Here is a 27,069-nt window from a genome sequence, read left to right as displayed (position 1 = left end):
GGTAAATAAATATTTATTAAAGCGTAATTTACATTTTAGAAAATTGAAGTAACTATATGGTTTGCCCATCATTATGAGAAGTTTAATTTGTTCTTTCATCTTTGTAGATAAAAAGACGTGCTCAAATGAAATTGGTATTCCAGTAAAATCAATATGGGCGACAGAAAAATCAGCAAACACGTGGAAATGTCAAACATTGGATAGACAAAATACGACGCCGTTTGGTTTGTTTGTCACGTTATTCAACTTGATTCCGAGAAGCTTCACTCCAAAGTCTCCTTGAGACCTCACCTATATAAACCCCTCAAAAGTATCAAAACAAACCATCACTTTTACTGTTTGAAAAATCTCTTTTCTTGTTCAGACACACTTCTTCCCATTTAAAACTGTAAGTTTATATTTCTCATTGCTTTATCTATTTCCATTTTTTAAAAAGTAATAGACATCATTTCTGTATATCTAAATTATCGTAGCTATATATATCTGTTAATTTGTTTTTCATAATTAACAGATCTATATCTGTGTATATACATATTACAATTAGTTAACTGGAAATTATAACGACACCCATTAAGTTCAATTTACCAAATAAAGAACCGCATTTTAGTATATTGTTTATCAGCTCAAGAAATGAATACTAGCAGTTGCATTGGTATTTCAACCATGAGACCATGTTGTAGAATCCTGAGCAGTTGTAAAGGCTCATCCTCTTTTGGTTACCCATTTGGGAAATATAATCATTTAATTAATGATAATTTGTCGAATCCGCACTGCAGATCAGATGATATACATAGGGTTTCTAATTATGCTAATAGGTTTATAGGGGTTATTGGTTCGAATCGGAGTGCTTTTTGTGGATCCGATTCGAATTGGAAGCAGTCTAGGATTCTTTTCGGTTTTAGGTTGAATAAGGATACTAGGTGCGACTCTGTCAATGTAAATGTTGCATCTAATGTAAGGAATCATTCAACTTCAATTGAAGCTCAAGTTAATGAGAAGAGCTTCGATAAGTTTTACATACAAGGGGGCTTAAATGTGAAGCCTTTAATCATTGAGGGAATAGAATCAGCTAAAGACGTAGCTAAAGTAGAAGAAGAAGTTAGGACAGATATAAATGATGGATCAGCTGTAAATGTAAAGCATCCTGATAATTATTTAAATGGGAAGAGTGTTTCTGAATTACCCCATGAGAGAGAGTTATCTGAATTGGAAAAGGAAGCATGGAATTTGCTTAGAGGAGCAGTTGTAAACTATTGTGGCTTCCCCGTTGGGACTGTGGCAGCTAATGATCCAGCTGATAAGCTGCTGCTTAATTACGATCAAGTGTTTATACGCGATTTTGTCCCATCGGCTCTTGCTTTTTTGCTGAATGGAGAGGAGGAGATTGTGAAGAATTTTCTGCTCCACACTCTGCAGCTGCAGGTATGCATTTCTTACACAATGTGACAAGTTATCTTCTATAATAATGTGGTGTTGAAGTGGGGTTTTGTTATAATTATAAAGAACTGCTACGTATATTTTAAGAATCGTGTAAAACCATTGAATCATTCTTTGTTTTGCATTTTTACTTTGAACTGTGTCATTTGAAGTCGAGAGTGTCATTTCTACAATTGGTAATGTGATACTTTGTAATAATTGCGTAAAAAACATCTAAGCTTTCCTCCTCGGTTTTGAGCTGTCTTTTTTACAATCTGTTTTGATTTCTGCACACCAATTGCTGCCAATGATGCAGACTACTGTTTATTTATGCTTTGAGAATCCATTAAAGGACTTTGTGGGCATTCGTGTGTGCATGTGTGTAGAATGAGAAATCTTGGAATCAGTTTGACATCTATGAAGGATTGCTGCTTTACTTACTGTTTTTGACAAAATGAACATTTCTCACTCAAGTTTTGTAGCAAAAACCTTGTTAATTTTCCTTGTTTGTGATAATTAAGATTTTGCACCCTTCACATCCCTGTATTTATCAAGTCTTATCTTGGCAATTTGCAAACCTCATGGTAAGTTAAACATCTATTTTCTGTGCTTCTTAGAGCTGGGAGAAAACCGTCGACTGCTATAATCCTGGAGAAGGATTGATGCCCGCAAGTTTTAAAGTCAGAACTGTGCCTCTTGATGGAAGGAATGGTGAATTTGAAGATGTGCTGGACCCAGACTTTGGTGAATCTGCAATTGGACGTGTTGCACCTGTTGATTCTGGTAAGAGGATAGTTCTAAGTAATGTGTTACTGATAATTATTTCGCTGTCCGATTTGTTGTCTCTTTCTGATTTTTGTTGCTTTAATACATTCATTTGTCAATATCAACAATTTGAACCCTTTATCAAATGATACTCATGGATTGCGTTGAGTTCCCTGCGGCAGACAAAGTCTGGTAGTTAAGTGAAGAATGGTAGAAGGGGGGAGCCCATTATCTACCAAGTTGTGTCGTGTACCACTGACCTTTGGAGATTTCTCAGTACTAATTCATGATCCAAAACTCTGTTGAATGGGCTTGCTCAGATTAAGTGCTGATTTTGTTGTACTTTTACAGGGTTGTGGTGGATTATCTTATTAAGAGCTTATGGAAGGATTACAGGGGACTATACTTTGCAAGAAAGGGTGGATGTGCAGACAGGCATATGCCTGATACTTAACTTGTGCTTAAGTGATGGTTTTGACATGTTTCCTACTCTCTTGGTCACTGATGGTTCTTGCATGATTGATAGGCGGATGGGTATTCATGGTCATCCACTTGAGATCCAAGTAAGTAACATATGAGATGGAATTTAATCAGAATCTTGGTTGCCTCTGATTTCGACAGGATTGCATGTCATTCTTTGCCGAAGATGCTCATATTGTTCATAGTTTTGCTTTTGCTGTTTATTTGCATTAGTGCTTCTTTAAAGCTTGGCTCGGTACACAAAGAGTCTCTTTCACACAGGGTCCAAGGAAGGGTCGCATCCTAAGGGAATGTAATATAGGCAACCTATCTGATGCAAGCATCCGTGGCTGATTCCACGGCTCTTACCCATGACCTATAGGTCACACGGGAACAACTTTACCATTGCTCCAAGACTCCCCTTCATTATTTCTTCTCTAATAAGATTGAAGAACTTTCACTGAAGCAATTCCCCCTCTTTTTTTTTTTGAAAAAGGTAATTAGACCTTTTTCAAAAGGAGCAGAAAGTGCTACAAATCTGTACAGAGTGCTGCATATTCCTCTTGTAGGCTTGGAGGGTTTTTTGTCAAATCAAGTATAGAATGCGTTTCTTATATTAGTTTCTCCTTCCACCAAAAATAAAACAGAGAAGGGCCTAAAATGCCCCTCAACTATTTGAATTGGTACAAAACTATCATCCATCCACCTTTTGTCCCCCAAACACCCCTAACATCAATCTTTTGGCTTAAAAATACCCTCGATATTAACTCTTTGGCTCATATTTGTCCTTATTTTTAACACCTTCCCTAATGTAAAATCATTAAATATTTATTTATTGTGTTGCCTACTTGCCTAATTTGATTAGTCCAAATTTTAACCTTTTAAATAAATAATAAAAATCATATATGATTCATATTTTGATCCAATACGCTTGAAAATAATATTAAAAAAATATTTTTTTTGGTAAATAAACAAATTTTATTTCCAAAGTAAACAATTGAGTACATGGTCACTAAGGTCTGAGAGCTGGACAAAACTGCCCCAGCACTTTCAGGCCACTACATAACTTCAATCTATCCAAACATTTATAAGCCACATTTTGTAATATTCGCATTAGAACTTCCACTTCATAAACTTCGAGATTTGTTGGCTAGGTGGGATAGTAATTGTGGTTGTGCAGCCACTTTGTCACAAGCCCATGTGAGCTTCCCCTTAGATGCACCTCTTGTATGATCGACTTGATAATCTTTTCTACTGGTTGTTGTTTATGTTGAAAGTTCTCAGGTTTCTTTCCCTCCATATGTGGTGGAGTGTTGCACTTAAGGATAATCTGTAGATTTCATCTCTAGCACTCCTACCATTAGCATGTGTACTCACCCATGCTAATTCAAGCTCCCAGTTTCTAGGTGATCTGATCACCCCTTGCAATTGTAGTACCTTGGACCATACTTGAGAAGATATAAGGCAGGAGAAGAACAAGTGAGAAAGACTTTCTGCATTAGGACCATACTTGCATTAGTGCTTCTTTAAAGCTTGGCTCGGTACACGAAGAATCTCTTTCACACAGGGTCCAATGAAGGGTCGCATCCTAAGGGAATGTAATATAGGCAACCTATCTGATGCAAGCATTCGTGGCTGATTTCATGGCTCAAACCCATAACCTATAGAAAAAATTCCCATTTTTTAGAAAAGTAAAATAAAATATATGAAATAGAAAATTCGATCAAAAGAAAAGTATCATTTCTCTTTCTGCTTTTTGATTTTATGTTTCCCACCTTGCTGGACTAAAAAAAAGAAGCTTTCGAGTATTCCACAATGCATTTTTATGTTCTGATTTTAGTCGTTTTGACGACCCTATCTTATCCTATTTTAATTACCACAATTCCCCTGTTCGACAAAAGTTGCATTTGTATACAATAATCGGATTGTAGCGGGTATAGTTTAGTGGTAAAAGTGTGATTCGTTCTATTATCCCTTCAATAGTTAAAGGGTCCTTCGGTTTGATTCGTATTCCGATCAAAAACTTTATTTCTTAAAAGGATTAAATCCTTTTCCTCTCAATGACAGATTCGAGAGCAAATACACATTCTCGTGATTTGTATCCAAAGGTCACTTAGACATTGAAAAATTGGTCACACAGGGGCAACTTTACCATTGCTCCAAGGCTCCCCTTCGTTATTTCTTCTCTAATAAGATTGAAGAACTTTCACTGAAGCAATTCCCCCTCTTTGTTTTGAAAAAGGTAATTAGACCTTTTTCAAAAGTAGCAGTAAGTGCTACAAATCTGTACAGAGTGCTGCATATTCCTCTTGTAGGCTTGGAGGGGTTTTTGTCAAATCAAGTATAGAATGTGTTTCTTCTATTAGTTTCTCCTTCCACCAAAAATAAAACGGAGAAGGGCCTAAAATGCCCCTCAACTATTTGAATTGGTACAAAACTATCATCCATCCACCTTTTGTCCCCCGAATACCCCCGACGTCAATCTTTTGGCTTAAAAATACCCTCAATATTAACTCTTTGGCTCATATTTGCCCTTATTTTTAACACCTTCCCTAAAGTAAAATCATTAAATATTTATTTATTGTGTTGCCTACTTGCCTAATTTGATTAGTCCAAATTTTAACCCTTCAAATAAATAATAAAAGTCATATATGATTCATATTTTGAACCAATACGCTTGAAAATAATATTTAAAAATTATTTATTTTTTGGTAAATAAACAAAATTTATTTCCAAAGTAAACAATTGAGTACATGGTCACTGAGGCCTGAGAGCTGGACAAAACTGCCCCAGCACTTTCAGGTCACTACATAACTTCTATCTATCCAAACATTTATAAGCCACATTTTGTAATATTCGCATCAGAACTTGCACTTCATAAACTTCGATATTTGTTGGCTAGGTGAGATAGTAATTGTGGTTGTGCAGCCACTTTGTCACAAGCCCATGTGAGCTTCCCCTTATATGTACCTCTTGTATGATCGACTTGATAATCTTTTCTACTGGTTGTTGTTTATGTTGGAAAATTATCAGGTTTCTTTCCGTCCATATGTGGTAGAATGTTGCACTCAAGGATAATCTGTAGATCTCATCTCTAGCACTCCTACCTTTAGCATGTGTACTACCCCGTGCTAATTCAAACTCCCAGTTTCTACGTGATCTGATCACCCCTTGCCATTGTTGTACCTTGGACCATACTTGAGAAGACATAAGGCAGGAGAAGAACAAGTGAGAATGACTCTGTGCATTAGCACAACACAAAGGGCATGTATGATCCACCTTCATTCCCCACTTGACCAGTCTGTCTCTGGTATATAACTTTCCATGCGCAGCCAATCTAAGAATGAATATTCATCGAGGCACCCCTAGATTATTACACACCAATTTCCTCCACTCAACTTTCTGGCAAACACCTCTGATCATGAGATAGACTTGTTTGGTTGAAAGTTGTGTTAAGTTGTACAAATCAGTCATATTACATCCTGCTTCCACCATATACTTTGATGCTTTTAGGATCCGTTGCACAATCCAAGATGCTTGTTTAGGAATATCAACAAATAGGTCCCTGTTTTTGCCATAGTAACAATGGATCCATTTCACCAAAGCTTATCTTTCTTGTGGCTGAGGTTCCAAAGAAGCTTAATCATAGCTTCCTTATTCCAGATACTGATATTCAATATATTGAGTCCACCTGCTGCCTCAGGTTGACAGATTTTGTTCCATGCCATAAGTGCTTTCTTTGACAGCTCTGCCCCACCAGTCCACAAAAATGTTCTGCAAGTAGCCTCAATTATCTTCACCACTTTCTTGGGTAGTACAAATATTTGTGCCCAGAACACCTGGATGGAGAAAAGGATAGACTTGATCAACTGTGCCCTGCCTGCATATGAGAGGAATTTAGATGTCCAAGACTTTATCCTCCCCAGGATCTTCACAATGAGAGGTTGGCATTGGTCAATGGACATTCTTTTGGTGCTCACGGGTACTCCCAGGTATCTTATGGGTAATTCACCTTTTGTAAATCCTAGGACATTCATTATCTCTTGTTGTACTTCAGTTGAGACCCCTCCACAATACACTGAACTCTTAGAAAGATTTGCAATGAGACCAGAAGCTTTGGAAAAACATTGGAATTTATTGGACAGACATAACATCTCCTCTACAAAATAAAAGTAGATCATCTGCAAATCCAAGTTGTATGAGATGAAGCTTGGCACATTTTGGGTGATAGTTAAAATTTGGATTTTCTCCTAACTTCTTCATGAGTGTATTCAAATACTCCATAGATAACACAAAAAGAAAGGGAGAAAGGGGATCACCTTGTCTAAGACCTTTCTTAGCTGCAAAAGGGGTTGATGGCTTGCCATTAATGATAATAGAGTAAGAGACTGTTTGCACATACGTCATAATCCACCTTACAAATATAGTTAGTTAAGGGTTATAGTAGGAAGGGCATTTCCCCTAGATGCATGGTCAAGATTGACATGCAAAAAGCATATGATTCTGTTGAATGGCCTTTTCTAGAACAAATCTTACTCAGTTTAAACTTTCCTACTATATTTGTAAGGCAGTGTACAACATGAGATTGGGCGGAATTCCTTCATGGAGGAAGGAGATTGTACTTTAGGCACCAATGTGACAGTGGTGCAGTTGATGGCACTGTACATCCATGAGGTTTGAAAGAACTGGAGCACAGCTTCTGAAATCTCCTCTCCAACAACGGGCCATGTTTTCTTGAAGAAATATGCATTAAAACCGTCACATCCAGGAGCTTTTAGATCAGCAATATCCTTTAGAGCCATCACAATCTCATCTCGTGTGACAGGGGAAATCAAGTGAAGTTTTTGTCTATTCAGAATAGGTCCTGTAGCCATAATGGAGGGGTCAATTTCTGGTAGTTGATCTGCACACGTACCTAACAACTTCTTATAAAAATCAGTGGCCTCCTCAATACCTTCCATGGTTTGAATTGTTACCCTTTGTTTTGAGACCAGTCTTGTAATATGGTTTTGAGCAATTCTGTTTTTAACACAAGCATAGAAATAAGAAGAATTGGTATCACCCAATTTTAACCACTGTACCCTAGAATTTTGTCGAAGTATACTCTCCTCCACCAAGGTCCATTTTTCCAGAGCTTGCTTTGCATTCTTCTTGTAAGTACAACTCTTGATCATGATAGCAGTCTCTCAATTGTTCTTGAATCTCTTGCAATTGTCTTCTAGTTTCCAGTATTCTTTGTTCCACTTTTGAAAAGTCCTTATTGTTCAGCTGTTTCATAGTAATTTTCATTTGCTTTAACCTGTTCCAAACCTTCACCATGTAAGTGCCCTGTACAGATTGGGCCAATGCATCTTGCACAATGTCCATGAAGTCTTTGTGGTGACACAGGTGGTTAAGAAACCTGAAGGGTCTGGGCGTGCCTCCCTTATCTCTCTTCAATTGTGACACAAAGAAGGGCATGATCAGAGAAGTTGGGGTCTTTTACATCAACTTCAATGTGTGGCCAGAGAGTCATCCAAGCAGGGTTGACAATGGCTCTATCGATTCTACTATGGACATGGGAGTTTGTCCAGGTATAGAACCTTCCAACAGTCTTAAGCACAGATAATCCAGTATTAGTCAGCAAGTTCCCAAAATCCCTCACCTCAGCATCCTGGATTTGGCTCCCCAACCTATCCTCTAGGTTTTTAACAGCGTTGAAATCACCCATGATCAACCATGGTTGTTGAAGGGTAGGATCTATTCTTTCAAGCGATTGTCACATGTCAATCCTGTCTTCGATGTTATGAAGTCCATAGACTGCAGTGAACATATAAGCTATATCTCCATTTCTTTGATGGATGGAACAGTGAACCAGTTGAGGGCTGAAGTTAAGCACAAACAAGTCAACCTTATTGTGGTCCCACACTAGCCAGATTCTGCCCTTTTCATTTGATCCATAGTTCCCAAACCAGCTCCACTGGTGAAACACTTTATTCACTATACCGGGAGCCTTTTACTTTGTGACTCGATGTTCAGTTATAGCTAATACTACTATATTCTCCTTCTTTACTACTAGAGGCAGCTCCTTGTGCTTGAACTGCTTATTGAAGCCCCTTATATTTCAGGCGGCTACTATCATTGAGTTTTCTGTGAGGGTGGATCAGTAGGCTTGCCCCCTCCTTGTCTACTACGCTGACCCCTTTCTACCATGTCCATTGCAGCTTGAAATACCTGCTGGAAGGTAGTCTCCTGCAGTGGACTAAAACAATTATTAAATTCACCTTGGTCTTCCTCTTGACTGGTGACAACAAGGTGTTTGCTGGTAGACTTCCCCTTTACTTGTTTCCATCCCTCTTCATTCACTGTATGGGTTACAGTTTCAGTTCCAGCAGCTGGCTGATCTTGTTTATTTATCCATATCTGTTGGTTTTGCTTACTTTCATTTTTTGTCTGCTTTGGTTTGTTCTGTTTAGGTGCCTGTTTGAGTGGTTTAATATTGCAAATGTGTCCAATTTGGCTGCAAGTTGGACAGTATTGCGGCCACCATTCATATTCAATAGCTTGATCAAACACTTTCCCATTTGAGTCTACTACTTTGATAGTCTTGGGCAGAGGGGAAGTGATGTCTATTTCAATCAATAGATGATCATAAGGTATTCTCTCCATTCTCGAGGTGCATTCATCAGCGCATAGGGTTGTGCCCAATCCACTAGCAATTCTACTCAATGAGTTTAGGCTCCAACAATTCAAGGGCAAGTTTGGAAACATTACACATAGTGGAATTGTTTTGAGAATTTCCTCACTAAAGTTGAATTTTGGGCTCCAAGGTTTAGTAATGACAGGTTTTTTCCCCATCATATGAGGGCTAGACCTTAGAACTGCATCTCTCTCATCAACGTTTATGAACTTGATCACAAAGTATCCATCATTGTGATAGTAAATGGGAGGTTTGTTTGTGAATGCCCATTGGCCTAGGAACCTAGAGACAGCTCCTAAGGATGGGGAGTCCCCCACGACATACATTATCAGCGCATTCTTCCATAATCCAGTCTCCCTATCAACTTCCACTTATCCAATTGTACTAATTTGATCCCATCTTTTACTACAGGTGCTATGTAGTTAAGATTCAGACCCTTGGCAGCTAATTTAGTACTTATAAACAAAGTAGTCCAATTCTTGCCCTGCGGTGGGTCTGGGGTAGGTTGCAGCTTGTGTGGGGTTTCGATCGATGGCATCTGAGTTGTTGCTGCTAGGTTTGTGACTTGCTGGCTACTAGCCCGCACTCCCTGTGTCCCTTGTTTCTGAACACTCGGACCTGGGTTTGGGGATATAGTAGTAGAAGTTTCCTCAAATGGTCCTCGTTGCTGCGATATCTCCCCGTGCGCTAACTCTGACGCTTCCTTGTGAGCTTTTCCTTTGCCTAGCGTAGTGTTTGGGGGGGGGGGGGTATAATCGTCGCCCCCACTCGTACCCTCTCATCCTGCAGTTTGCTTGTAGAGCTTCTACCTAACTCTGTCATGCTGTTTTCCTTTGGATCCACACCCGGCACAGCTGCTTCCATTCCTCTACTCCTTGGGTTCACCTTTGTTAAAAAAAATTTATTAATTTCACGATATCTTCCTGTTGGCCTATTTTAAATCATTCCCAAATTTATTATAACCCAAATCATAACTGGGGATCCAACTAAAACTCATACTTTCCCCGCCTGATTGTCCATCTATAAAAAGATTATTATTTTTTATTTATAGAATTTTTCTATCAATTATCCAATTGTCATGTTCATTTCCTTTATTTTTAATCTCTTATTCTTAATTAGGATATGAGGGACTCAAATTTGAAATGAACTTACATGTTCATATTCTTTTAATTTTATTTTTACCATGGTGGGGGTGGGGATAGGAGAAAAGGTTATTTTCATTCTTTTATTTTGATTTTGGGTACATACAAAAGAAAAATGTAGTATACATATACAGTTGCTTAATTAAATCTTCTACTATCGAACTAACTATTTCTATTATAAATGTCATTGTTATTTCCTCCTTTTTTCTATCTTGTTTTGTCATAAGTTGGAAAAAATTAAAATTTAAAATGGTGGACAAGATCCAAGAAGGGAAAAAAAATGGAGAGAGGAAGTGAAAAGGGGAAGGGGGGAGGGGGGTGAGGACTAAACTTTTTTTTATTTTTGATTTACTATTAGAACCCAAATTATATTAAGTATTATTTTAGCGGAGAAGGGCCTAAAATGCCCTAACTATGGGATTCGGTAGAATATTGCCCTCCATCCACCTTATGAGTGTGGCCCGTTAGAAATCAGGGTATTTTTGAGCCAAAAGGTTGAAGTCAGGGGTATTTGAGGGCCCAGCCAAAATGTGTATGAAGGGTAGTTTTGTACCAATTTAAATACTTAAGGGGCATTTTAGGCCCTTTTCCGAAAATAATATGACAAAATGCACTTGCACGTTATCTTTTCAATAGAGTTGAAGTCGTCTCAAAAGCATCTTGAAGTCCTTTACACGAAACAGTCCACCAAATGCATGCAGGGACTGTGTATCACCTTCTTGTTCTTCCTATTTCCTTCCCAAATCTGTGGTAATATCTCAAAAGGTTGATGGGTGTCCCAGGCATGGCCAATTTGATGCCAGCAAAATTCACTGGAGCATTTCTATGATGTCAAAAATTGTTGAGAGAGAATTATCAGATGTTTTGTTTTATAGAAGGGAGATTGATTATCATTTGCTTATTATCTCCTTATGCTAGTCACCGTGCGTTTAAGTCTGATGTATTATAGCCTAGCATGACATGAGTACTGAGATGATTTTTGAGGAAACTGACTTGCATGGACATTTTGGTGTAGTGAGAGTAAGTATTACGCAGAATATGTTGCTTTATCTACAGATTTACTGGACTCTTGTTTAGCTTCTAGGTAATATGGTGCTCAGTGTTGGTTACATCTGAGAATTTCTCCTCTACCTTATATCTCAGATTTGACTCTTTGGAGACAGCTTGCTAGTAGGATTTGGTATTTCGATTTTTTTGTATCAATGATCTAGCGAATTATCAATGATTCATAAAGATTTTCTAAATGATGAAGAGATAAAAAAATATTCGGTATTCTGAAGTGTTGATTGTAATATTAATAAGGGGTAAATCAACTGAGTATTCAACTTTGAAGAGTCTTCCTAATTTTTATATGAAAGGAACGGATGTATACATAAGGAAAGCCCGTGTGCAATGGAAAGTGCAAGCACGGCTTGGGGAGTGATCTTTACTTGTTTATTTATTTTAAGATTAATATTATTTTTTATTTAACAAGGACTTATCTACTCCATCTGACTAGTTCTGGGTTCGAATCCCGGGCAACCCACTATCTTATCGAAATTCTAATTTTCTGTAGAGAAGTCCATGTTTTTTTTTTTATTATTATTTTTTTACTATCTTTTGTCGACCTGAGTAGTGTATACTGTGTGGCTTATAGTAGTATTGTTTACTTGCTGCTTTACTGAACTAATACATTAATTCTCCAGGCCCTGTTTTATTCAGCTTTACGAAGTTCTCGTGAGATGCTCACCATCAACGACTCCACAAAAAGTCTTGTTGCTGCCATCAATAATCGTCTCAGTGCACTATCATTTCACATGAGGGAGTATTATTGGTTGGACCGGAAAAAGATTAATGAGATATATCGGTATAAAACAGAAGAATACTCTACAGATGCCATCAACAAGTTCAATATCTACCCAGATCAAATCCCGCCTTGGCTTGTGGATTGGATTCCAGAGATTGGTGGATATCTTGTTGGCAATTTACAACCTGCACATATGGATTTTCGTTTTTTCACGCATGGAAATATTTGGACCATTATTTCATCACTAGGATCTCATGAACAGAATGAATCTATTTTGAATTTGATTGAAGACAAATGGGATGACCTCATGGGGAAAATGCCTCTAAAGATCTGTTACCCAGCTTTAGAACATGAAGAATGGCGCATTATCACTGGCAGTGACCCTAAGAATACGTGAGGCTCTAGCTTCTCCCTTTTTGCTTCCCACTGTCCCATTTCTCTGTACCTTTTGATAGCTCGTTTAGTACATTCAAAATACTCTGATAATCTTAAAAGGTCTGTTCACAAGCTTTATCAATGTGTTTTCTGCAGCCCATGGTCATATCATAACGGTGGTTCATGGCCTACTCTACTGTGGCAGGTACACTCCCTATGAATTTCTTAGATCATTATGGAATTGAAATGAGAAAGATGATACGCTAGCAAATAAATACATGTATCAGAAATAGAATTTATGATGTTAACCTTTAGAATGTCCTTGATAAGCCATCTTAACCATCTTTAATTTTTCATTTATAGTTTACCCTTGCTTGTATTAAAATGGGAAGGCCAGAACTAGCAAAAAAGGCTGTGGATTTGGCTGAAAAGAGGCTTTCAGCAGACCATTGGCCTGAATATTATGATACAAGGCATGGGAGATTCATCGGCAAGCAAGCTCGATTGTGTCAGACATGGACAATTGCTGGATACTTGACCTCAAAGATGCTGTTGGAAAATCCAGACATGGCATCCAAGTTGTTCTGGAACGAGGATTATGAGCTCCTTGAGAATTGTGTTTGCGCACTAAGAGCGAATGGTCACAGGAAATGTTCGCGCTTTGCTGCCAGATCTCAAGTAGGTCTCTAAATGTGTCCCAGTTTGTGCAATTCCATACTGTTACCATCAAAGTAAAGGCATTTTCTTGTTAGAAATTTAACCTGTACTGGCTTAACAGAGTTTGTGTTCTCTGTGCAAAATAAATTGTTAAAGCTTGTGTTGTAGTAGATCATCGTACCTTTTTGATTAAACCAGAAACGTGATACTGGTAGGTGTCATTCATCAATAAATTTTCTGATTTTGAATCTAATTATTCTTTTATGTGTCAATGTTGGATGAAGTGTTTCATTTAATTCTCACGCTTGCTAGTGCCTTTAACCCCAGCAATCCGCCCCTACCATTCCTATATTTTTAAACCAGCTAACTCCAACCTCAAAATGGTTAGAACTAATTTTGAACTCTTACTATTTGACTTGAAGTCTCGACCTATCAGTGAAAAGTGAGAGTGATTCGTTGAACCGAAACAATCGTCATTTATCAGTCCCTTGCACCAATATCAGAAATGGTTTTAATGAAATGAGTTTTTTTGACTAGTTTGAGTTGAAAGTTGAAATCACACAGAAATAACATTTACCTTCATCAAAGTACAGAGGAAATCACACCCGCTTGCTTTCTTTTTTTTTTAAAATTGAAATTAAAGCTGGTAGTCCAAGTGAATAGCTAAAATCTAGTAAACCAAACACAGAGAGGGGATGGGCGGAAACAAAACTCCCCTTTGGGATCTACAGAACCATTCAAGCCTCATTTTTTTCTCCTTCTAATAAAGGTGTTGAGATCATTCAGTAAGATCATCATGATCTGATTGTACCCTAAAGAAGTGAAGGCGAGTGTCTCCAAGCTTCCTGGAATAAGTAGCTTTCTTATACTCATCCCAAGTGAAAGGCCTGTACAGATTAGGTTTGTGTGGTGAGAGCAGCTCAGGGGGACAAGCTATCCTGGCATTGGGTGCTGGAGCACCAAAGTAAGCCATTGACATCCTCCTTCTACAAGAATTCACCATTGCCCTATGCCTTACACTCAAAAACCTTCCGTTCGTCAGTGCCTGAAATCAAGAAGCAGAGACTTATAAAGTGTATCAATTGTTAAATTAGTCTTGAAGATTATTACTATCAAACTACGTGTGCACTTTCCATAAAATGCAGGACTTTAGTGTTAACAAATAAACATAAAATGCAGGACTCAAGTGTTAACAAATAAACTGTTAACTAGAGAATGTAGTTAGGTAAGCTATTATGGTTAGTTAAACTAAGTTTGTTGAGAGTTTGTTAGAAGTTGGTTATTGTTAGTTAGAGAATAGCTTCTAAATGTAATCTATAAATACACATGCTATTCACATGTATTGTATGAGTTGAGATGATCTAATTCAGTAACTACTTTCTCTCGTTAGTTTCTCTTCTCTTCTCTCTGATTTTCTCTGCTCAGTCACTACTTCACAAGCTCCATAATATACTGCAATAATATTGTGCAGAGCTAAACCAATATTTACTTTAATTGAAGATTTTAAATTGTACATGTTTGAAACGTAGTACTTACTTTCAATATATAAATTTGAAGAGAAAAGAAAATGTTATCGATATTTAAAGATATAAGTCTAAAAAACACACTTAAACTATCACATTTTTTTGAGTTTTATATATAAATTATTGAGAATTTGAGTTTCATACCTAAATTATTACTTATTAGTTTAAGAAATATACCTAGTACTGTGTGTAGTACACTATCTCTTTTATTTGGAAAAACTATGTCACGTGGCATTGCACATGAATAAAATATCTACATTGACAAAATAAAATAAACTTTTAATATTAGTTAAAAGTTAAGGACCAAAATATTACTATCCAAAAAAAAAGAAATTACTTTTTTAAAAAATAATTATTTTATTAAAAATAAAAATTTAAAATATTTTTCTCACCCAACTCTACCACCTCCCCCAACCCCATCCACCCCGTCCTCCACCCCCACCCCCGACAATCCCACACTCTTTATTTTTTTTTATTTTTTTTTTATAAAATATTTTTAAAAATTTCTGACTTCATCTCCTCCCATTCCTTCCTAAAAAAATTAATATTATTTTTATTTTTAAAAAAATTAAAATTCTACCCACCCCATCTAACCCTTCGATCCTAATTTTTTTGTATATTTTTTTTTACATTTTTCTCGTTTTGTGTTAGATTTTTACATATATTTTTAAGAAAATATTTTTTTCTACTTGCATACCAAATGTAGGTAAGAAAAACATTTTATATTTTAATTTTATACTACCTCCGTCCCATATAAGATGGACATTTTCAACTTTACCCGGTGATTAAGAAATAATTAATACATTAGAAATAGCTAGTATTGGAAATTATTTACATTCAAAAGGTCATATTAATTGTAGGGGTAAAATAGGAAAAATTTAATTAATTATATCTTGATTTCGTAAGTGATCTAGTAATATGAAACAAACATTTTCAGTAAGATGCCCATTTAATATGGGACGGAGGGAGTAATTTTTTTTCGGATAGTAATACTTAAAATTTAACTTTAACTATTACTAATAATTTCTCTAATTTTTGTCAATGTGGAGTGTTTTGCCCATGTGAAGTATGATGTGATAATTTTTTTAAATAAAAGAGGGTAATATAATGAGAGTGTATTAAAAGAGAAATGTGTGTTTCTCAAATTAATAAGTGATAATTTAGGCATGAAATTCACACTCGCAATAATTTAGATATGAAACTCAAAACAAAATGATAGTCCAGGTGTGTTTTTAACATTTATCCCATATTTTAATTAACATCTAAGTTTTATATGCTTTCACCGGATCCTGTAGTAGTTGTAATTTTTTCTGTGGAACAGTAACATGTGGTTAGTACAGGGAAGCACTGAACCGAAATGGTAGTTGTCCAGAACTATCAAGAGCTAGTTGGTTGTTTAGATATCATTCAAGATTGAAGAATAGGCACAGAAAAAGTATACGGAAAACTTTTAGAAGTAGGGCCCTCCAAAACTATGTTTGCTGAGAGGGTTCAGTTTTATCATATCAATGTTGTAAGAATGGGCAGAGCTCAGAGCTGAAGGAAGCTGTAGTTTGCTGAGCCCCAAAATCTGTAGCACTTTTGAGTATATATCATTCCCCCTATAGAGAGAGCACTTGTAGCTATCACTCACGTCAATTCAAGCTACATCAGTTCAGTTCCTTTCCAGCCTATTTTATTCGTGTTAAATGAGGATTACAATGCACAATTTGTATGTCTTGGACCACCATAATTGTTGACATGCATGTTGAATAACTAGTATTTTCTTAATGAAATAATTTACAATCACATAAATATTTAAGTATTATTTTAGATTATAAATTTTAAAAGTTTTTTTTTTCTTAAATATCATATCAAATTAAATAATGCCACATAAAATGTGATGGAGGAAGTAATTACTTGTAGGGCGTCACCCACATTGACGCAGAAGGCAGTAGAAGGGTGAGGGGAGACAGGGACCCAGAAACCGTCTTGTGTTGAGATTTGAAGGCCAGGGACATCGTTGGATCTCAAGATGGTCAAGATCTGAGGATCAGTATGCTCTCCAAATCCAATTCCATTGTTGACAAGTTGTAGTGGAGGATAGTGATTGAGCCTAAGAAGAGAGTCTGAATCCGAGTCCCTAAGGAAGTTGCTTAACACTGACGTCTCTGGGTCTGGGACCCCTAATCCTTCTGCCATCAGCTCCAATATTTCACATGCCAACTCCCTAACTGCTGCTACGTAACCATTCACTGCACACCTGTCACCAACCACCAACATCAAACAACCACACATTAATATAAATAATATGAATTATGGTGCAATAGTGAGATTGATTCACCACTAATTAGAGGTTTCGAATTTGAGCTCTGATATGGAGAAAATCATATTGGAAGCGTCACCTCCGAATAGATACTGCAGTGCGCGATTCGAATTTAGTTAGAGCTCCAATATGAACTCCAAACATCGGATGAAAAAAAAAAAACACATTCATATATATCCTCATCTAACAAAGCAAACGGCTATAATATAATTAACTCTCTAATAATGTCACATTCTTCAACTAATACATACACCATCCTTCTCTAAACTAAATAAGATCACATTCTATTTTCCACACTACATGATTCGTTAAATGGTAGCTTAATGAAGTTTTCTCGATTTAGTAAAAAGAAAGTGAGGATTGGGTATATCCTTCATCTATTTCTGGGAGATTTTTCACTTGCAGTTTCTAAACGAATTATGATGTTTCCTTATTCGAAGTAATTACTATTATTTAATCTCTATGACTTGTTTGGACCTTATAGATGGAAAAGAATATCTGACAGGTGACAGGTCAGACTGATTCTGCATATTATGTGCTGTTTCTCAGAGAGTACTAGTTTTACAGTCCTACTATAAATTTGCATCGTATCTATTCAACTTTCCCTTTACGTCTAGATTGGTCTGTTTCAATGTACGTGTTATTCTTTGATTGGTATGAAGTCTTTTAAGTTTTATAATCTTCTTATAAATATATCTAACATACTAAGGTTTTTCAAATTTTATTATCATACACATAGAGAATATTACATTTAAAGAGTTACCAGTGTATATTAAAATGGAAATAACATTATTTTTAAACAAAGTAAAAAAAGAAAGTAGAATATACTCTGTCCGTTCCATTTTAGTTGTCATGATTTTTTTTAGAGTCAAACTATATGAACTTTAATTAACATTTTAATATATATATTTTTTATCATAGTGATATGAAAAAAGTTATAACTTATAATACTTTTCATATAGTGTTTGAATATCTAATTTTTTACTTTATAATATTGAGTTAAAATAATATAATTTAACTTTAAAAATTTGTCAAATTGACTTTCAAAAAACACAATATAACAATTAAAATGGGACGGAGAGAGTATTAATTAAAATGGAGGGAGTATCTAACTTAAGATAGTTTGACTGGACACCCCAAAAAAAATATTTTAAAATTTATGAGCCTAAAGGTACCATAATGATTGTTTGATTACAATTTTTTGTCGTTAAATACAATATGATAATTTTAAGTTAAACTATTTCAATATTTAAAATCTTTCATATCTCTTGGATTTACTAATAATGAAACAATATCACCCTTATTGTGATTATAAAACTGTTGATGATATGTCTACAACTCCACATGTGACATGCCATCCATATGTTAGGAACTTTTTTCAGGTACATAGTAGCAGTGACGGATCCAGGATTTTAAATAAGGGGGTTTAAAATTTAAATAACTAGACACACGAGCTAGTCGAAGGGGGTTCGACATCTACTTTATATACATAAAAAATTATTTTAACCATGTATAAATAGTACAATTTTCCGCCGAAGGGGGTTCGGATGAACCCCCTCGGCATAAGGTGGATCCGCCACTGCATAGTAGAACTCCTAGATATTACAATGTAAGGTTTTAATTTCTTTATTGCAGACAAACATCAATAGCCTTTTCTCGTGAAGTTATGAGCATAATTGATAGACACTATTATATATATATTATTTTTATTTTTTTAAAAAATATTTGTTACTCAAATAGACATGTACATGACATTAATGATGATTATAAATTATTTTTAATATTTTTATTTTATACATAATATAATTTTTAAAAAATACTATTACACAATATTTGAAATATAATTATTATAAATGAACAAGTTTGCAAAATGGGTAATGCTATGAGTGTCATCGTTATTATAAGTAAAATATTATTATGACAAGTAAAAAATATAAAAGTCGATTCCGGAAAAAATGTAATATATGGTTTACTTTCCGAGGTGATTCGCCTCTTCCTAAAGTACTCCATATATATATATATATATATATATATATTCCACTCTCTGTTTAATTTAATTAGAGAAGTAAATCTGTATGCATATATTCTCACCAATCCTGCTCGAAACTCTACGTGTATGAAGTAGCATATGCTTTTCACTCTTTAAATTGTGGGAATACTTTTCAAGCAAATTCAAGAAAACTTCTCTGTCCTGAGTCAAATAGAGAAAGTACACGACAACTGTGATTTTTTTTTATCACAAGGAAATTCGATTGTATTATCCTTGTTCACATAGTAAAATCCTTGCTTCTATACAATAACATACAAATCACATCAGAGAAGTAACCACACTAGGTAAACTCAATGCGACGAACTCAATCTATAAGAACAAACTTCTTACTTTCGCAGGAATACAATTAACATAAAAATTCCAAGTCCAAATCTGAGCTACTTCGAAGGGTACAACTGTGGAATTTAAAGAGTAACTTGTGGATGCGTTTTTGTTGCATCAATGTGTAAAAGCCCTCACTTATTGGAGAATTAGGAATCCACCTGACTATGGTCTAAGAGAAGCACGTGTTGCTTCGAGTCAAAAATCCTATAGTAGAATTAGCTACTTGTTTAAAATATAAACTTACACCAATTATGTATTACATATATGCTGAGTACTCCAAAAGTGTAAAGGCCGGTCTTTAGCCCATCGAGGCCTTAGTTAATTATCTTACGTACCAATCATACAAGAGTCAACAGATTAATCTCATTCTAAAATAGACGGGTTTTACGGACATCATTTGCTTGCTTGACTAATTTTAAATATTCATGTTTGAGTTACATCATAGAAAATAAGTTATTGTGTTAGTACTACTCTTTATGGGAAAATGAAAAACAAGAAAGAAAGTCAAAAATTTTAAACGCAGAGAACTCCAGAAAGTACAAAACGATACTTAAAACAAGAACAATGAGCATGAAGACGAAATCAGATTAAAGTTAAAGAAAGCAAAGAAAAGAGATGCATGATGAATTTGAGATCAAGATGTCTTAGCTATTTTGGAATCTTAAAAATGGCGGAGACATATTCAACAATCCTACAGCTGGTGGAACATGTCCCGTGCCTAGATCGACAAATTAACTAAACTAGGTCCATCTCCTTAACCAAGAAATTGACTTGTGTACTATCCAAATTTATTAGTCTGACGTCATTAAACTAGATCCTCCAACTCTACTACCGCCTCTTTATAGTAAGAATCTCTCTAGCTATTCCATTAAATTGCTAACCCCATTTGTAGATGACACCTTTTTTTTAACTTGTGGAAACAGGTCAGACTTCTAGTACTTCGTTGGTGAATACATGAGCTGTGTTGTTGTGATTCATATGTCCAATAGACGATATCCAAATGTCCTTAAAGTGTCAGAAACTAATCTTAAATTGATCGTATCCAAATGTCCTCTCCCATCCTTTCCTGGACCACTTTATAACAAAGATGTTTACATGAACTCATGGTTATTAAACATGAAGAAAAGAAGGCCACATAATTTCATGCTAGTTAAACCTTAATTGGTTTCCATACAAATTTAGTTAACTTGCATTATGTCAAAATTTCACCACAAAAAAAGTAGTAGCTCATACATGAGAAGTTGTAGAACATACCTAAAGAGGGTTGGGTCATCATTGGAAATAGTACAATTGGATGTTTGAGAGATAGACAAAGGGTTGGTATGAAGAAGCAAATATTCAACTTCTCCATAATCTCCATTGAATCCTATGTTCTTGCAGCCATAACCATAGGGATTTGCCGGTCCAGCACGTTGTTTTTGGGAAGCCGGTTTAGAAAAAAAGACATAGCTTTCATCTTCCATTGCTTTTATGACATGTTGGGGGACACCATGGTTGATGACTTTGAAGAAACCCAAGTTTTCAGAGGCTTTGACAATGAGCTTTGACACTTGTGATCTCTCCGCCATAAAGTCTATGATGGGAAGTTCAATGTCACGTAATTTTTCTTGTCGACTAGACGGATGATGAGCCACCACCATGTTGGAACAACAAGAAGAAGTATATCTACAAAGAAAGAGAATAGTAAAAAAGAGAATAAAGAGAAGGTGATAATCATATGTTATGCTCCATATATAGAGAGATGTGGATTTAATACCCTGCCCCCTTCTAGTACACCCTCAGTCAAATCATAAAATATTTTTATTTATTAAAGGTAAAATTTACCTTGTTTCCAATACAATAGTATCGATTTCTTGTTTTTAACAATAATAAAATATATATGATATATATTATTGAAAGAGAACTTGGAGTAATTGATAAAGTTTTATATCAATTTATGTGATACATTTTTTATTCATACTTTATCTAAAAAACATGATTTATTTCTATATCTAAATATATTTGACTTAAATATTTTAATTTCATCATTAATGACAATTTATAATCATACAAATATTTATGCTTTATTTTTTATCATAAATTTTATTGTTTTTTTTAAAAAAATTTCATGACAAGTCAAAAATGCATGCGAGACAGGAAAGTACATGAAATGGGATAGGAAGAGCATCAATAGGTAGGAAGGGAGAGAATCTATGAGGAGGACCGTAAAGATATGGGTGGGATCTATGGATAAATAACCTTTTAAATTACACACTATTACTTGAAAAGTACAAGAAGCAAATTCGTCATTCAAACAATCAAGAAAAAAAAACATTGATCTTCTCCTTTTCTCCTTTATCGACAAGATATATTTTAAATTTTTGTATGAGGTTTAATATAATAGTCTACTTTCTATAATAATATATTAGTATTTTGAAGTTTGGTACTCTAACGTGTCGTTTGGTATGGTCATTTAGTAGAGTGTATTAGCAAAGTTAATGCATGTATCAATTAGATATATTTGCAGTACCTTGTTTGATACACTTTTTCATGTTATTTATAACTAATACTCTATTGTGTATTTAGATGTGTATTACTAATATCATGGCTTTCTAGGTATTAGTAATGTAAGGGGATTTAATACATACATTAACATGGTTAAAGATCCAATTACTCCTCAATTTTTTTTTACATCTTTTCCACCATAATTGTTGAGGATATTTTTGTAAACAAATATTTTTATGCAATGCATTCTATTTTTAATACAGTAAACCAAACAATGCATAAAAAATATTCTATCTATAATTAATGCACGCATAACTAATACAAATATTACTAATACACTCTATTTAGCATTATTTTTATACATTCTACCAAACGACTCATAAAAGTACAAAATATATTATCTAAAACTAATCAAATAACATATGTATCCAATAAAAGAGAACTTACTTGTTTTTGATATAGTGAAAGTAAAAGTGAATGAGTAGGATAAACCACGATTGAAATTTGTTGGTTGATGGTGATAATATGTTGGAGCAACCTCCTATACTACAACCTAAATCCTAATTGATTGAGAATATAATAGAGCGTAAGACAGCTATATTCTCTATATTTATGATAATTTCTATCTGTTATTAATTACACACTATATGTGTGCTTATATAAAAATTATTAGCGCTAACTAATTATCCGCCTTAAAGTATCCTTATGAATGGGCCAGAATTTCTTACAGATACATTCTCAAGTCAACGTTATTCCACAATACCAATTTCATTTCCAGTACTACTAACAAGTTTGATGAGACTCTTCAAAAGCTAGAAAAGGTGGTTTTATATATAAATATAAAATATCTTATTTTCATTATCATGAAAGAGAAATAAACTATCTTCAAATTTCATTTTCCCCTTTATTCCCCCCCCCCCCCCCACTATTTTCAGTTTACATTATACCTTATTTTTTAAAGCTTAACCTTTTAAAAAACACCAACAATCCCCAAATGGAAAATGGTTATATTATGAAAATAGGCACGAATAAACTATGAATAAGGATTAATCATATATATTTGGGTGAGTAATTTTCCATTTTTTAAAACAGATTTGACCATGCCCATTTATTGAAAAAAAAGAAGAGAGTCTAACATAATTACATGGCTTGCGCCCAATAGTGAACCAAGACCATACTTAAATTAGGCAACAAATAAAAAAAAACTGAGAAAAATAAAACAAAAATATGAACTGAACGGACAAAGCTATAGAAAACCCTGGAAGAGTCTCGAAACTCTTTTAGGAAACTACGAAACGCCATGGAAATTGGTTTCTTCAAGCTGTAACTCGAGGTAAGGGAAACACAGTTCAATGGTTCGAGTTATTCACCTTAGGCGTGCACACGTCTCATGAACATCATGAATTCACACTCAATGAAGACTTCTGTCACGATCCGGACTAGGGCCTAGCCATGACACGGCTATTTGGATTTTCGAGGAAATCCTAACTAAGCCTCTTAGCATATCATAAACATAGGTAAGTAAACCAACAATAGGAAGATGGGTAACTCTCAAAATAAAATCTAAAGATAAAGGTGAAACTTATGCCCGACTAAACGGACTTACACATTTTCTTTGTCTAAACATGTCTCTGCTACACTAACATAGGTGGGGGCATAGAACAAGCCACTAGCTCACCCAAACAACAAAAGAAACATTCTCAAATAACAACATAGTATAGAGGTAGCAAGAAAATATAAGCTCGATAGGTAGTTCCCGAAGCATGAGGACTTACCAAATCAAGTGAACATGTATTCTATCTAGCCACGAGAGTGTGTAGGGTGATCACCAAGCCCTACATTATAGGATAATGTAGGCAAATAAAACAAGTATGTGTTAATACTTTGAATTTACTAAGTATGTGAGCATGCAATGCAATATGCCATGATACAATGGATGATTTTAAAACCATGAAATCATTTGAAATACTATTTGAAATCATGAGAGTTGACCAGTGCAATATAGGAAGCATCATGAATCATAAAAGAACTTAAACACTATAATAGAAATCAAAAGTTATTATAGGAAAACATATATTTTGAAAATACCATAAATTGGAACGAAGTATATCATAAATCCTATGAGAGAAACATTTAACCTTCTGAGAGCACATACTTTACTTTGTGAGAGACATCGCTATAGTGATAAATACCTTAAACATTTTGAGAAATCGACATAAATCATGTGAGTTATAACATGGAGTCCCAATGTTTACCCCTAAATCAAGGAAATGGGGAGACTACTTGCCAAGGTAGATTCCTGTATGCCTAAGTGGATCCACTAAGCTACATGAAGGATAAAGCCTCAACTACGGGCGACCCTTAAAGGAATCGAGGTTGATTCTTTATCCTATGGTGTCACATAGTTATGGGACAATGGTATCTTACTACGGGTCTCATGCCTCGACTAAGGGAGAGGACCTCTATCCTAAGGTCCGCTCGGTACTAAGTAAACTCTCGATGGAATAATTTTAGCTATAAAATAATAAGTCAACATCATTTTGGAGGGGCATTATCTACTATCCATCTACTCTTTATAAAAGCATAGTGATAGAATTGCTCCTTAATCATTAACTAGGTGAGAGATCCTCCACCATCATTCATACTTAACTTGAATTTCATCATAAAACTCAATACATACTTTTCATGTAATTTGCTTGAAAGCCTTATCAAATCATACTCATACTATATAGCTTATCATTGGAAATCATAATATAATGCATAAGACTATATGGAATCATATTAAAATCATGTAATTAATTGGAAGTCATGCTTAATCATACAGGACAATATCAATTGAATCATAATCGAAAGGACCCATTAAGAAATTTATGAATACTAAATAGCTTTATAGAGAAATTACTTGTAAATCATTAAAACTCATGCAATTTAATAGTAATTCATACTTAATTGAGTAAATAAATAATAATTAAATCTTAATTCATGCAATTGGAAAAGAATTGAATAAGGCCCATAATGAGATTATGAACCCTAGGTAGCATTGTAGAGAATTCATAAGAAAATCACCAATTTCATGCAATTATCACCAACTCATGTTGAATTAGATTTGTAATCATAGAATAAATCATAATTCATGCAATTGAATGGAAATTGAGAAGACCTATAAATATACATACTTGAATTGGGTAGAAAAGTAGAGATTCCTTTGGGCTCCATAGGTGGAAGGAACCCATGGATGAATACCCACATACCTTGGGTGGATTCCTTGATTGAATCTTGAAAATTGATGGAAGAATTGGAAACCCTAGTTGATCCTTCAATGGAGTCTTGTAGGAGAAGAAGAGAGTCTTGAGAGGATATTCTATTTACTTGAATGCTTAGATTGATGATTATGAGGAAACACTTAGTTAGTTGGATGATATACTCAGTTAAAACATTCAGAAATGACTTAGAATAGGGCTACAAAGCTTTGGAAAAGATCAAAATAGTCGTGGAAGACGTGCAGGATTTTTCTGAGAATTTTCCTTCTACAACTCGTAGAAAACTCTACTGGTCGTAGAGTTGAGTCATAACTAGTGATCCTAAAATTTCCGATTCTCTCGTAAAATTATTATTACTTTTTACTCCAAATTCAAAATGAGGAAAATTTGGTGGCATTGAAAAGAGGTCTCGAAGGTTTTAATTTGATAGGTGATGAGCCACATAATTCTTTATAGTTTAGGAGATATAATTGGATGAAGTTGACCTAAGTAAAATCTTTTGCTGAAACTCAATCGGTAAGGAAGTTTTCAACTTGACTTTGTGCTAGATGATTCTTGTAGTCTTAAAACATCTCCAAATCTATCCCACATTAAAGAATTGAACTTAACATCTATGCACAATTAAGAATCACCTAGTACGACCTTATGGATGGCCTCTACGGGTCGTCGTTTCCTTTACGGGTCGTAGACCCAAATCATCAAACCAAAGTGTATGAAATAGTAGCTACTGAAAAACACCTTTGTCTTCTACGACTCTTTCTTACAAGTCATTGACTCTCCTACCAGTCGTATAAATAACTCGTCAATTTCCTCCTTCACTTAGTCAAAAATAAGAACTCAGGACTCATCCTACGAGTCCTTTTTACGAATCATAAACAATTCTACGACTCGTTCTATTGAGTCATTTCAAAAGTACTGAGGCTTGTATTTTGCAGGAATCAGACCATTAACCCTACGACTGCCTTCTACAAGTCGTAAGGCATTATACGAGTCATACACTGACTCAGAAACTTTCTTCCAAACTTAACCAATTTTACAACCTCAACATCCATCCTACGACTCACTCGTACAACTTGTAGGTCTATTTGTAATATAAGAAACAATCCCTTTTTTCTTGTTTTGACTTTTCGACTTCTGGGGTCTTACAATATCTCCCCTCTTGGAAATATTGGTCCTCGAATGAGATTTAACTAGCATAGAAAAAATACAGAAAGAGGGCTAGCAACCCAACATGGATGCAAAAACACATTAAAATGCATAAACTATGAGATTTTCAAACTTATGAAACATGACTTTAAAATCAACTTCATGAACATGCATGCATATGAAAGACATAGAAAAAACTGAAACGTTTGTGTTTAAAAGATTTGAGCATGAACGACTTCATACCTTAGGATTGAGTAGAAGGGAAGAGATACGAATATCGCTTTCATCATGTCCGCTTCTGCTTCCATGTAGCACTCTCTACTCGTTAATTTCTCCACAATACCTTAATGGACACAACCTCTTTGCTTCTTAGCCTCTTCACTTGTCGGTCTAAGATTTTCTACCGGAACCTCCTCATAAGTCAAGTTCTATTCAACATTCACACTTTCCAATGGCATAATAGAATTTGGATCACCCACAAACTTTTTCAACATCGATACATGGAACACCAGATTAATCATAGCCAACTCCAATGGCAAGTCTAACTCATATGCCGTCTTACCAACCCGCCTCAAAATCTAATATGAGTCAACATAGCGGGGACTGAGCCTCTTTTTCTTACCAAAATACATCGCACCCTTCATTGGTTAAATCTCAAGCAAACTCAATTATTAACCTCAAATTCAAGCCTAGTTCTA

The 27,069-nt window shown here is 35.1% G+C and overlaps 2 protein-coding genes across 2 annotated transcripts; one reads left to right on the top strand and one right to left on the bottom strand.

Annotated features, from left to right (window-relative positions):
• The first annotated feature begins 348 nt into the window (after nucleotides 1-348).
• On the top strand, nucleotides 349-13,532 carry LOC129887400 (alkaline/neutral invertase A, mitochondrial-like). Its single transcript, XM_055962482.1, has 6 exons — nucleotides 349-1,422; nucleotides 2,034-2,199; nucleotides 2,533-2,744; nucleotides 12,147-12,640; nucleotides 12,779-12,827; nucleotides 12,986-13,532. Exons 1-6 carry the CDS (start codon nucleotides 631-633, stop codon nucleotides 13,310-13,312), a joined length of 2,040 nt encoding a protein of 679 aa, XP_055818457.1. The 5' UTR covers nucleotides 349-630; the 3' UTR covers nucleotides 13,313-13,532.
• A 525-nt stretch (nucleotides 13,533-14,057) lies between these two features.
• Nucleotides 14,058-21,121, bottom strand: LOC129887402 (gibberellin 2-beta-dioxygenase 2-like). Its single transcript, XM_055962483.1, has 3 exons — nucleotides 20,736-21,121; nucleotides 16,702-17,044; nucleotides 14,058-14,324 (listed from the first exon to the last, which is right to left on the bottom strand). Exons 1-3 carry the CDS (start codon nucleotides 21,119-21,121, stop codon nucleotides 14,058-14,060), a joined length of 996 nt encoding a protein of 331 aa, XP_055818458.1.
• Between the last annotated feature and the right edge of the window lie 5,948 nt (nucleotides 21,122-27,069).

Source organism: Solanum dulcamara, chromosome 4 (assembly GCF_947179165.1).
Source record: "Solanum dulcamara chromosome 4, daSolDulc1.2, whole genome shotgun sequence".
Classification (NCBI taxonomy): domain Eukaryota; kingdom Viridiplantae; phylum Streptophyta; class Magnoliopsida; order Solanales; family Solanaceae; genus Solanum; species Solanum dulcamara.
Note: the sequence above shows the minus strand (reverse complement) of the source record. Positions and strands in the feature narration are given on the sequence as shown.